We start from the raw sequence: 12,970 nt of genomic DNA, 5'->3' as shown, positions 1-12,970 counted from the left end.
TAGGACCCCCCCCCCCCCCTTTGGGTCCCCCGGTTAAAAGCCCCCCCCCCCCCCCCCTCCCCACCCCGCCCCCGCCTCTCCTCTTCTCCCCCTCCTCCCAGCTCCACTCATCCCTCTCTCGCCATCTCCTGCAGGTGCAGGGGAAATACGAAACGAAAATTGATGGGCTTGCCCATCCCGGAGTGGTTCGACCCCACATAAATCCGAGACGGTGACGGGATGCTGTCGTGTGATGGTCTCAGGCCCAGTGAGGTAGTGCATCTGACTATCCCGGATCCTGCTGAACAAGCTCCTCTTGTAGCTCGATCGGTCACACCGCCATCGCCGTCGGGGAGAGGGGGGACGACACTGCTTCGGCAGCGTGCACCTCGATCCTGTACCGTGTTTGTGATGACCCCCCCCAATGAACATACCAGTGAGGGTGGGCGAGACGATCGAGGGGTCCCGTACCATGCGGAATCGACCCTATCCAGTGCTCAAGTGCTCAAGGGATAGGGACACAGTCAGACCATTCATCACTGGGGGTGATAATAGGTGTGTGTTGCCGTTGGGGGGGCGGGCGGGTTCAGCTCGAGGTGATTAATTATCCTGCGACACCAACCCCGTCTCCGCCTGCCCCACTGTCGCCACCCCCAAGCTACAGCGACTACAGCATCCATCAGAGAACTACAAGTGCCAGGACGTCTCCGTTGGGCTGAGCAACAAAAACACCGCCGGTAACTGCCGAAACGCGTGTGTCGAACACGCCACCAACAGTAGCTACCACCACGAATTTTGCTGCTCGTACCACACCCAGGACGACACATGCCGCGTCTCGCAAGATGGCAGCAGCTCCTACACCTCAAACAACAACTGGAAGGCGTTTACGTATTGAGCACGAGCCAACCCGGTCAGCTCTAGTTGTGCCGCGCCGATTCCTTACTATTCCATTTAGATTAGAACCTTTTAAATCAGATAGGAATGATGACGGCAAAGCAACCCGAATAATAATAGCCATTGATCCCTCAGTGCCGAGCCTTTTCACACCTGCTCGAGTAGTCACCGTGGCCCAACACGCAACAGGGTTCCGGCTCCTACCCGGATAGGGGGTCTGTTGGCACTGACTCGCGCCAAAACGCCCTACCTACCTACCTATCCCCAGGCCGCGCAGCGAAGCGAAAAAAGATGAAAATAGGGGGTACCTACCTATTGCAGGGCCCTTTTGGGCCAAACAAGACCAACCTACCTACCTATCTGGAAGGGGCCAGCCAGTGCCGGTAGGAGCCTGCACAGTCTGCACTGTTTGCTCCCCACTTGTCAACAGCAGGCGCTGGCGCCATCAACGTTCCTCCCCTGTCGCCCTTTCAGCCATCGAGAGATCAAAAACGCTCGGCCCATCTCTCGGGCCCACAGCCCCGGCACTGGCCGGAATGGGCTTCGACGACCTCCCCGAGGAGCTCGTCGCAAAAATTCTCACTAGCTGCTGCGAGACGGAACTGCTCGCCGTCGCCCGGCTCAGCCGCCGGCTGCGCCGCCTCGCGAGCTCCGACCGCCTGTGGCGGCCGCTGGCTGAGGCTCGCTTCACGAGCGCCTCGGGGAGAGAGGTGGTCGGCCGCTACGCACACGCGACGCGCTGGGTGCACGTCTTCCGCTTTGCGCTCTGCGAGCGGCAGCGCGCCGCGCTGTACTCTGCTCGCGCCGACGTTGTCTCGGCGGAGAGGCGCGTCGAGTCGCAGCGGAGTGAGGTGCACGAGCGCTCGCAGCATCTGCGCCGTCTTCGCTCCGCCGCAGCGCGGCAGCAAGCAGCGCGTCAGCAAGTAGGAGCAACTAAAATAGTTGAGGAGGTGAAGGCGGTGGAAGCGAGGATAGCAAAGGCTGAAGGTGCCTAGATGTGGAACATCTCCCCATATCTCCCTGTATCTCGAGGCCCAGATGCGGCGTGAGTCCGGCCTGTGTACTCTCGGTAGTCTCGTAGTTGCAGCAGTGCTGCTGCATGCGTATAGCCCTTGTACCCAGCTAACTCACTTTCGCGCGTGCATGTGCAGGCGCAGGCCATCCTCTCGGCGCAGGCGAAGCCGAGATTAGCCGAGATCTAGCCGAGATCTGGCTCAGCAGCCTGTGCGCAGGAGCGAGATCATCCGAGATCCCCCGAGATTTCCCCCGAGATTTCCCCCGAGATTATCCGCCTGCGCGCAGGAGGGCGTCCTCCGATGCTCGCGCGCGGCGGTCGCCCGAGCTCGAGGGGGCGAGGGCGCGCAGCACTGTGAGCCGGCGTACCACGTACTCTGCCTGTGAACAGGTCGCCGAGCTCGAGGCTGCGGTCGGCCAGCTGGAGCCGACAGACCCCCGCCAGCGTGCGCTCTACCGCCAGCGCGCCTTGGCCGCTCGCCACCAGGCTGGGCCGCCGGCGGGGCGGGTTGTCAGGGTGAGTCGGGCGTGAGTGAGTGTTCTTGATCTGAAACCGATCTCGCGCCGCTGGCACGTGCAGCGCCGCCCGCAGGAGCCTAACCACATGCCAAAAAGCATCGGGCAGGTTACGAGTGCTTGGAGCACTTTACTTGGTCTTGCTACACATGCTAGCCTGCCTTTTATACCTGACTCGACACTCGAGTAAGAAGCGCTAGAGGGCCACCGATGGGCCCGATGCCGATCGGCACGGTTAGTGCAAAACAGGTTGGTATGTTGTTAGCAGATCAGGACACCGGAGCTCACACAGAATCACAGTTCTTAGCTCCCCGGCCCTGTGGGTGTGAGGCCCTGCGGGTTACCGACTGCCGACTCCAAGTCGCAAGTGCTCAAGTGCTCAAGCGGTGTTTCGGGCTACGACCAGCACACACAAGAAAGCCAAAAATCTTTGATTCGGCTCCCGCTCCCGTGACGAAAAACGACCAACGCACCGGGCGCCTGCCCGAGAATTTGAGTTCGAATACGTAGGAGGCATCAGAGCAAAATTGAGCCCGCTAGGTGTGAAAAAAATATAAGGGTCAACTCGCCGAATTCGAACCGGAGCGCGGAGGCCACTCGACCATCGAGGTGCCACCGGCCGTTCTCAGCAGAGTAGATGTTCGTGGACCGGTGGCGTGGAACCGGCGGCCCATACACACCCGTAGCACATTACCGAGGGAACCACACACACACCGACGCCCGAAGTGGTCAGAAGGCCATGGGCGCCGAGAGAACATTCCCTCGAGAGGACAAAGAAAGCCGTCGCACCCCCTCCTTGCGCAGTGTGCCCCGCTATGTGTCGCCGATTGGGGCACGCCTATCTATCCTGTGCAGTCAGGGCAAGCGGGGGCGGGGGGCACTCCCCCTGGTCTGATACTGGGGTGTGACTGTCTCCAGTCTCGGAGGGGGGGCAAGAAGCTAAGAATATTTTATTTGATTCGGCTCCCGTTTTGTACCTGTGTTTGTGCCATGTGTGTGTGTCAGTGCGCGCCAGTCCCGTGCGAAGTCGTGCGAGGGAGCCATCTTGGTTGGAGCACTTGGAGTGCGGTAACCGCCATCCATGGCAGGCCCCCCCCCCCCCCCCCCGGGCGGCTAACGTGATCGGCACGAGCGACGCCGGACCGCTATCTCGTGAGCCTGTCAACCGCCGCCTCCACAAAACTGTGACATTGATGCCCCACTTGCTCATCCTCCTCCTCGCCCTCCCGTTCGGCTCGCCTGCCGCCCCGTCGGGCCTGCTTGTAAACCTCCTCCCGTCGCCCGCGCTCGGCGTGCCTGCCCGCCCTCGCTTCTCGTGGATAGTGCCTCCGTCCGAGTCGGAGCCGGACCACGCGCAAGTGAGCTACCGGCTGCGAGTGTGGGCGGAGATCACGGGCGGCGTCGTTTGGGACAGCGGTTCTGTTCGCAGCAGCTCGAGCGCAACCATCGGATACGGCGGGCACCCTCTCTCGCCAGGCACGGCCTACAGGTGGACCGTCACGACCACCTCACTCGGCCCGGCCGCCGAAAGCGTGCCGAGCGAGAGCGCGCCGTCCGAGGAGGGTGCCTTTGTCACCGCGCTCTTCGACGGCTTCGCGCCGAGCGCCTCGTACGTCTGGAGCCGGAACGGCTCTGGCACGTTTGCCTTCCTGAGGGCTGAGGTGGAGGCGCCTCGGGCGGGCAGCGTGCGGCGCGCGACCGCCTTCGTGTCGGCGCTGACGGACGACTACGTGCTCTGTGGCTTCAAGCTCTACGTCGGCGGCTTCCTCGTCGGCGTCGGCCCCGGCCGCGGCGAGGCGTCGCTCGAAGCAGGGAACGGCGCTTTCCTAGACTCCTCCCAGACAAGTCCTAGACACCTCGAACGAGGGAGCGGCGCCCATCGCTTGCTCGGCTCGCAGGTCGCTTCCTATGCTCACCTTTGGACGTCTGGTAGGCACCTTCATGGCGCGGCCGTACGTCGCCCTCGACGCGACAGAGGCGATCGCTTCGGCGGCTGCGCGGGGAGGGCGGGTGGTTGTCGCGCTGCAGGGGCTAGGCAGCGTCGGGGGCAAGGGCCAGGGCAAGGGTCAGGGCGAAGGCGAAGGCCAGGGCGAGGACAAGGGGCGAGGCGTCCTCCTCCAGCTCGAGGTGGCCACTGCTCCACCCTTCTCCGCAGCATCACCCTTCTCCACTGCTCCACCCTTCTCTGCAGCATCACCCTTCTCCACTGCTCCACCCTTCTCTGCAGCATCAGCAGCATCAGCAGCAGCGGCAGCGGCAGCGGCGGCGGCGGCGGCGGCGGCGGCGGGCTCCGCGGCACCGGGTGCGGCGGTGGGTTGCGGTGCGCGGCGTGGCAGGTCGACGAGCGCTGGCGTGGCCGCGGCTTCTCGCGGCGGCTTGCGGGGGGGGCGGAGCGGGGCGGAGGGGTGGACAGACTGCTGGGCGACCGGTTCGGGCGGCTCGCTTCGCCTGGTCACCGACGCGACCTGGTCCGCAGAGACACACGACACGCCCACGACACGCCCACGACACGCCCACGACACGCCCACGACACGCCCACGACACGCCCACGACACGCCCACGACACGCCCACGACACGCCCACGACACGGCCACCGCTTGTCCCCGACACTCCCTCTGCTGCATCGCCTCAGGTCCTCCTTCGACGCGGACGCGTACCTCCGCCCGCGGCGAGGAGGAGGCACTTCTTATGTCAAGGCGCTCGAGGACACCGACGCACGACGCGAGCCAGTGGGATGGAGAGACGACGACGCCTTTGCACCGGGCGAGGGGTGGGCGGCGGCGGTGCCTGTCTTGCCCGCCCGGAAGGCGGCGGGCTTGCACGCGGCGATGGCGCGGCCCGTCATGGTGACGCCAGCCTCGCAGCTGCTCGTGCCGTCGATCACGCGCCTCAACGCGACTTGGTTCGCAGACACCGCCACCAAGTGCTCCGCCGCAGATTCGCACGTCGCGCGACCACGGTGCTGCCCCGGTGCTCCCCCGCAGGTTCCTCGCCGACTTTGGGCGCGAGCTGCAGGGCGGGCTCGACACGTCCAGGACACGTCCACAACATGTCCGAGAAGTGTGCCTAGGCGCGAGCTGCAGGGCGGGCTCGACACGTCCACGACACGTCCACGACATGTCCGAGAAGTGTGCCTAGGCGCGAGCTGCAGGGCGGGCTCGTCTTGAGCAGCGGCGGCGGCATCCCACCAGGCCGGCGCCCCTCCTCCCGCCTGCTCGCAGAGCTGGCGGCGGTGCGGCGGGGTGGCGGCGGCGTCCAAGCGGGGCGTGTGTGTGGAAATAGGCAGCCGTGTGCGCGTCGTCTCCGGTGAGAGCGTGCAGCGGATGGCCGCGCACAGTGCGACCGGCGCCGGCCGCGGGGGCTCCCCCAGTGCGACCGGCGGCGAGTCCTCCTCCGGCGTGGTTGGCGACACGTGGGGCTTTGACTTCGAGTGGACCCTCCGCGCGGGCGCGCAGACCATCGAGCAGCATCAGTACATGGAGGACACTTGCTCTAGAGCCTGCTTGGGGCCTTGTATGTCACGGTCTTAAGCACGCCCGATGTTTTATAGTTCCGCTACGTCAACGTCGTCTTCGCCGACTCGCTGGCCGCAAGGGCCGGCTGGGCGCTGCGTGCGTGGCGGGTCGAGTACCCTTGGGAGGAGGGGCACGCCCGCTTCGACTCGAGCGACGCCACCCTCAACGCGGTCTGGGAGCTGTCGCGGTACACAGTGCAGGCGGGCGTCATAGACACGTACCTAGTCATCATCGAGAAGGAACAGCTACTCTTTCACAATGAAAACCACGGCCCCAGGCGGGTATCATCGACACGTACACCGACTCCAACACGCGCGAGCGGAGGCGTGCGAGGCGGACTGTCTAGGACACGTTCACGACATGTCCGGGAAGTGTCCCGTAGGCGCGAGCGGAGGCCGTATGAGGCGGACGGGCTGGTGGCGGCGACCGCGCGAGGGTGGGTGCAGCGAGACTTTGCGTGGGCGCGCCACTCTCACTCGTACGTCTTCGCCTTCCCGACGTGGCCGGTCGAGTGGCAGCAGGCGCCTGCTCAAGAAGTGTCTAGGAGGTGTCTAGGAAGTGTCTAAGAAGTGGCCGGTCGAGTGGCAGCAGATGACGGCGCTTCTCGCGTACGCGGACTACTGGGCCACGGGCGAGGCGGACCTCGCCGCCGCGTACATGCCTCTGCTGGTGCACAACCTGCGGCTGCAGGACAGGGACGGGACGGGTGTGCCCGCTCTCAGCAGCCGTCGCCCGCTCTGCCCGAGACGACGCCGCTGCACGCGCGACGTGGGCTGCGGTTAGGCTTGCTCAACTGCTCCGCCGTCACACGCGGAGGCTGCGCGGCTGGCCGAGCCGGACAAGGACACCACATCGTCGACTGGCGCCCCGCGCCAAACCGGAGCATGTTCGCCTTCTCGGAGCATCTCTCCGTCACGCAGGCGCCCGGCCCCACCACCAGCACCGGTCCTGGCCAGCGGAGTGCGGCGCCTCACGCACTCTCGGTGCCGCGGTGCAGGCCTTCGCACTCGCCGGGCTCGGCCGGCTCGGGTCTCTCGCGGAGCTGCTCAACCGTTCCGCGCTCGCCGCTTCCCTCGCGGGCGAGGCGAGATCACCCGAGATCACCCGAGATCACCCGAGATCACCCGAGATCACCCGAGATCACCCGAGATCACCCGAGATCACCCGAGATCACCCGAGATCACCCGAGATCACCCGCCTCCCTCGCGGGCGAGGCGGCGGCCCTGCGCGCCTCGATGGAGGCGCGGATGTGGGACGGCAACGGAACGGGCCGCTGGTGCGACGGCGCCTGCTCGGAGGTCGGCTGGCGCAGCGGAGTGACGACGAGTGCGCGGTGGGCTGCTCTTCGCACCTGCCTCACGGCGGTCGCCTCACGGCTGCAGCCGTGAGCAGGCGCGTGGATGCTCTGGCTCGGCCTGCTGCCCGCCGCGTCGGTGCCGGCCGCATGGAGCCAGTTGGCGGGGTGGGGCCTCGAGGGGTTCGGAGACTACGGCGCCTTTGTCTTTCTGGGCGCGCTCGCGGCCTTCGACGGCGACGACGGCTCCGCGCTGCTGCGCGCGCTGACGAAGTGCGACGCGCAGGGCTGGCGCCGAGACTAGCCGAGACTAGCCGAGACTAGCCGAGATCAAAGTGCGACGCGCAGAGCTGGCGAGGCGAGCGCCGTCTGAGGGCGCGTGAGTCTGCTGCCGTGAGAGTATGCGGCACGCGTGTGCGGCACGCTCGCCCGTGCAGGTGCGCGATGATGCGAGACTACAACGCGACGATGACTCGCGAGGCGCGGCGGCGGCGGCGGACACAGCGGGGCCGATCTCGAGCCCTTCGTCCACCCTCCTCTTTCGTCGCAGGGCCTCTATGGCGCGGGGGGGACTTCGTCGCACCCGTGGGGGACGGCGCCCCTCGCCGGCGTCGCTGGCGGGGTCGTGGGGGTGTCGCAGACGTCGCCCGGCTTCGCGACTTTCTCCGTCCGGCCCCGCCTCGCCCGCCTGACCCACGCCACGCTGCGCGTGCCCACGCTGCACGGCTTCATCGACGTGCACGCCACACCGAACGAGACGCGCGTAGCGCCGCCGTGCGGCACGACCGCCACCGTGTGCGTGCGCGACGGCAGCAGCGCGCCGCGCCGGCTCCTGCTCGACGGATCGCCGGCCGCCGCGCAAGTCGCCGACGGGCGGCACCGCTGCGCGGTCGGCGTCGGTTGCGGCGCCGGAGGGAGGGCGAGGAGGGTGAGTCTGGAGTGATCGCACTGTGTGGAACGCGCTAGCGCCCGCGGCGGGCCGCTAGGGGGCTCCCGCCCCAGAGACCCCGTTTACACATGAGCAATATGCCCCGCCCCCCCCACGTGCCACGAGCACGACCTGAGCCGGTCGGAGCCAGAGTGCAGAGAGAGACGCCAAGTCGTGTGATCAGCCGCCGTCCACCGGGCAATTTGTGACTCTGTTGGACCTGTTTTGTACTACTTACAGAGGGATTGTCGTCTCTCTGTTGGCCCCCTCCAGCCCGGCCGCCTCCGCGGCGGCATCCCACCGCCGCTGTAGCAGCGTCGCGAAGAAGGTCCAGTCGCTGCGCGACAGGCCGAGCTCAGCGCAGGCGCGCTGCTGCACGGCCGCAAAGGCGTCGAGCGTCGCCGCCTCCGCCTCCGCCTCGCGCTCGCTCAGTCCGAGAGGCGTGGCCCAGTCGGCTGCGGAGAGGAGGAGCCGCTCGTACAGGTCGCACACCTGTCACGAAAGGCGAGGGCATCCACTGTTTGCATTGACCATTGTATCAGGAGCCGCTCGCAAGTCGCACACCGGGGCCATATCTCGCCACATCTCGCCATATCTCCCCCAGATCTCGCGAGTCGCACACCGGGGCCACATCTCGCCACATCTCGCCATATCTCCCCCAGATCTCGCAAGTCGCACACCGGGGCCATATCTCGCCACATCTCGCCATATCTCCCCCAGATCTCGCAAGTCGCACACCGGGGCCATATCTCGCCACATCTCGCCATATCTCCCCCAGATCTCGCAAGTCGCACACCGGGGCCACATCTCGCCACATCTCGCCATATCTCCCCCAGATCTCGCGAGTCGCACACCGGGGCCATATCTCGCCACATCTCGCCATATCTCCCCCATATCTCGCGAGTCGCACACCGGGGCCATATCTCGCCACATCTCGCCATATCTCCCCCAGATCTCGCGAGTCGCACACCGGGGCCATATCTCGCCACATCTCGCCATATCTCCCCCAGATCTCGCGAGTCGCACACGGGGCCATATCTCGCCACATCTCGCCATATCTCCCCCAGATCTCGCGAGTCGCACACCGGGGCCATATCTCGCCACATCTCGCCATATCTCCCCCATATCTCGCGAGTCGCACACCGGGGCCATATCTCGCCACATCTCGCCATATCTCCCCCATATCTCGCGAGTCGCACACCGGGGCCATATCTCGCCACATCTCGCCATATCTCCCCCATATCTCGCGAGTCGCACACCGGGGCCACGAAGAGCTCCGCAGCGCGGATGACGGAGAGGCGGAAGGGCGGCAGCGGGCGGGCGGGCGGAGGCAGCTGCAGCGCCGGCCGAGGCACGTAGACGCCGTGCGCCCCTCCCGGGAGGATGAGGAGCATCTGCTTGGGCCCGAGGGTGGCGACCTGAAGGAAGGGGGGGGCGGGGGGGGGGGGGGGGGATGGAACCGGAAGGGATAGGTGGGCGGACGTGGCAGAGAGAGGAAGGGAGGGCGGAGCCTCGGTGGCCGCTCCGCCGGCCGAGCCGGCGGCGGCGGCGGTGAGTGCTTTGACCCACGGCAGCAGCTCCTCGACGCCGACGTCTGCCCCGGTGGCGAGCGAGTGCAGCAGCCCGCCCTCGAGCACGACGCCCGAGGAGAGCTCCTCCTTCTCGTGCCCAAACTCGGCCGCCTTTGCAACTAGCCGTGGCTCGTCTCAGAAGAGGGTCGCGAGTGTGTCGGGAGCGCCAAGCTCCGGCCGCCTTTGCAATCACCTCCTCGACGCTCCGCCCCTCCGCGCCGAGCCAGAGCGCAACGACCCGCCCCGACCACTCGGCGCCGAGCTCCCACCGCGTCGCAAAGTCCTCCGCCGCGAGTGTCGTGTGCCGCCGCTGCAGCGCGAGCAGCTCCTCCCTCGCCGGAGGGCCGAGCTCTGCCAGCAGCGACTGGATCCACGCTGCCCGCGGCGAACGGACCCACCGGTCGTGGGTCTGCCGCGCAACCTCGGCTCGGCGCTTGAGCACCGCGGCGAGAGACTCTGCGTTTGCCACGGTCTCCGTCTTTGCGGGCGGTGTGGAGCTTAGCGTGACGGTGACGCCGTCGGCGAGTGAGAGAGTCGGTGCAAAGCTAGAGAGCTGTAGAGAGGCCTCGCCGCCGGCGGGTGCCACCTGCACGAGCTCGACGCGGCGCTTCTTCGTCGGGGCGCTCATGTGTCGGTTGACTCGTTCTGAGCAGGCCGCCTAAATAGTTAGAGCCTGGCGCCGCGCGCTGCTGGGCCGTGCCGGGCCGGAGAGGCTCTGCAGGATTCGAGGATATTTAGGGGGTAGGGTATGGTTCGCCCGGCCCTGGCGCCGCGACCATACCCCCCCACCCGCACAGGACGTCGCCTCTGGCCAGCAGGACCATACCCCCCCACCCCCCACCACACCACACGAGCGCGTACAGTAACCGTCGTGTTAGGCCGTCCGTCCGGTCGTGCGGCACGGGTTCGCGCGTTGCAGTCTGCGCGAGGTGACCCGCCGGCAATCGTGCTCACCCCTCAGAGCGTGTCCGCAAAGGCCGCCAGGGCCTTGCGTGCCGGCGCAGGCGCGGCGTGTACTGTTGTAACGTGGGCGGTACGGCGGCTCCAGGTTTGACCATACCCCCCCTAGACCCCCCCACCCGTCGAGCCAGGACCATACCCCCCCACCCTTTTGGCCGGGAGCCACCATACCTTACCCTGTAAAAAGGTCGAATCCAGCGGTGTCCACGCCGTGCCCCCCTTTGCGCCGGCCCTGGATGTGAGGCTAATGACTGCACTCCAAGTGCTCCAAGTGCTCCAAGTGCCTGGCGCCGGCGCGCTGCTGGGCCGCGGAGAGGCAGCAGCGGTGAGAGGCTCTGCAGCGGTGTCCACGCCGCGCCCCCCTGCGCCGCGGCCACGAAGGCCTGCCAGGGACCCCATAGCTGTCCCCTCATCAATGCAGCTGCTCAATGTCGGCGCCTCCGACGCCGCTGCGCCCTCCTCCGTGGGCAAACCTGGGTTGCGCACCCAGCGGGCCGGATGATCGGGATCGGGCTACGGGCTAGAGAGCCCTAGCAGAAGACGTATTTTCTTCTCATTTGCAAGGTCTGCTGTGAAAATTTGCCGCCGGCACCCCAGCGTAGGAATCCTAGTACTCTCCTAAGCTGTGAATCAGACGCACTTACCTTCGGGGGCAAGTCCCAATCCCACTAGGGTGGGCGTGCTTTCACAGCCTCACGAGAGTAGAATCCTAGAGGGCCTCTGTACAGGTCCTGGCTTCGGTTTCGCAACAGCTTCGTTTTCACAACGCGGCCGCCTCGCGACGCCGCGCCATCGTGCAGATCGTGTCCGAGCCATCCACAAGGCCGCCGGCACATGTGCCAATGTGCCCGGAGCGCAGGGAGTCGATGGGTGCCGCAGTCCAAGCGATCACTGCACTGCAGTGCTCGCTCGCACTGCGGCGCTGCGCCACGGCGGCGAAGCATGTCTGGACTTCAAGGACAGTGCTTCTCCGCTGCTCGAGGCTTGCGGCAAGGTCCAGGCCGACCACACAGAGCACCCGAGGCAGCTGGCGTGGCCTCACTCATGACCTGTGCTACCCGTCGGCGGGGCCAGCTGCGGTTTCACAAGTTCACAACGCGCCTCATTTTTGGCACCCTCCTGCTAGCCGCGCATGAGTAGGGAGACCGTGTGTGGTGTCTTCGCGGCCTAGAGCACCCTCTTGGCAGTCTATATTCCGGATTTTAGCCCTCCTGTCGCATCTGGTGAGCCGTACCATAGCGAGGACCAAACGCGTTGTGAAACCAAAGCCAGGACCTGTAGGTTCCTAGCCCTCCTTTTTGGCTTGACTCTCTCATGATGCTCGCCGCATTGAAGGACGCTTCGCCGCCGGAGGTGCAAGAGAAGGCGCTAGCGCGCGTCGTAGAGGCGTTAGGGGCTGGGCGAGGCGACGAGGCGGCGGTGCTGGCGTGGCTTGATTGCGGCGGGCGGATCAACGCGACTTGCGAGGAGGGCGAGATGAGTGGCGTCACTGTGCTGATGCTCGCCGCCATGTACGGCCACGAGCGGGTGGTCGAGCTGTTGCTGCAGCGCGGCGCGGAGATCGAGCTGCAGAACAGCGACGGCGGCACCGCGCTGATGATCGCCGCCGGCAACGGCCGCGAGCCGTCGGTCGAGCTGCTGCTGCAGCGCGGCGCGGAGATCGGCACCGCGCTGATATGCGCCGCCGGCCAAGGCCACGAGCGGGTGGTTGACCTTCTGCTGCAGCGCGGCGCGGAGGTCGACTTGCATACCAGCGACGGCTGGACCGCGCTGATGGCCGCCGCCGACAAAGGCCACGAGCGGGTGGTCGATCTTCTGTTGCGGCGCGGAGCGGAGACCAACAAGCAGGATAGCGACGGCGACACCGCGCTGACGGTCGCCGCCGGCAACGACCACCCCGCCGTCGTCCTCCGCTTGCTTCGCGCGGGCGCGGATACAGCGGTGCGCTCTGAGGACGGCAAGACAGCGCTGCAGTGGGCCAAGGAGAAGGGCCACGCAGCGTGCGTCGGCGCCTTCCGGCAGCACGTCGCAGAGGTGACTGCGGCCCAGCGTGAGGCGGCGGCGGGCGGTGTGGGCGGTGCTTCCTCGGGCGAGGCGGCGGCGGGAGCGAGGGCCGCGGCCTCTTCCGGCTCACCGGGCAGCCTTTCCGAAGAGGCCAGGCAGGCGGCTGCGCGAGGCGAAGAGGCGGCGCTGCTGGCGTGGCTTGACAGCGGCGGGCGGGTTAACGCGACTTGCGCGGTCGACGATGTGAGCGGCGTCACCGCGCTGATGCTTGCCGCCCAGAAGGGCCAAGAGGGGA

At 66.6% G+C, this 12,970-nt stretch overlaps 3 protein-coding genes across 3 annotated transcripts; 2 read left to right on the top strand and 1 right to left on the bottom strand.

The window, feature by feature from the left end:
- Positions 1-1,409: 1,409 nt before the first annotated feature.
- Positions 1,410-2,710, top strand: EMIHUDRAFT_250784 (hypothetical protein; the record flags this gene model as incomplete). Its single annotated transcript, XM_005756207.1, has 6 exons — positions 1,410-1,860; positions 1,996-2,018; positions 2,176-2,205; positions 2,279-2,404; positions 2,480-2,512; positions 2,696-2,710. The coding sequence occupies 6 exons, from the start codon at positions 1,410-1,412 to the stop codon at positions 2,708-2,710; spliced, it is 678 nt and encodes a 225-aa protein (XP_005756264.1).
- Positions 2,711-3,596: 886 nt separating this feature from the next.
- Positions 3,597-7,516, top strand: EMIHUDRAFT_121734 (hypothetical protein; the record flags this gene model as incomplete). Its single annotated transcript, XM_005756206.1, has 7 exons — positions 3,597-4,248; positions 4,337-4,723; positions 5,077-5,387; positions 5,954-6,105; positions 6,301-6,424; positions 6,510-6,624; positions 7,311-7,516. 7 exons carry the CDS (start codon positions 3,597-3,599, stop codon positions 7,514-7,516), a joined length of 1,947 nt encoding a protein of 648 aa, XP_005756263.1.
- An 858-nt stretch (positions 7,517-8,374) lies between these two features.
- Positions 8,375-10,339, bottom strand: EMIHUDRAFT_250781 (hypothetical protein; the record flags this gene model as incomplete). Its single annotated transcript, XM_005756205.1, has 4 exons — positions 8,375-8,632; positions 9,400-9,537; positions 9,706-9,822; positions 9,905-10,339. 4 exons carry the CDS (start codon positions 10,337-10,339, stop codon positions 8,375-8,377), a joined length of 948 nt encoding a protein of 315 aa, XP_005756262.1.
- Between the last annotated feature and the right edge of the window lie 2,631 nt (positions 10,340-12,970).

The sequence above is a fragment of the Emiliania huxleyi genome (assembly GCF_000372725.1).
Source record: "Emiliania huxleyi CCMP1516 unplaced genomic scaffold EMIHUscaffold_982, whole genome shotgun sequence".
Classification (NCBI taxonomy): domain Eukaryota; phylum Haptophyta; order Isochrysidales; family Noelaerhabdaceae; genus Emiliania; species Emiliania huxleyi.
The sequence above is the reverse complement of the archived record's forward strand: the minus strand, read 5'-3'. Positions and strand labels throughout refer to the sequence as shown.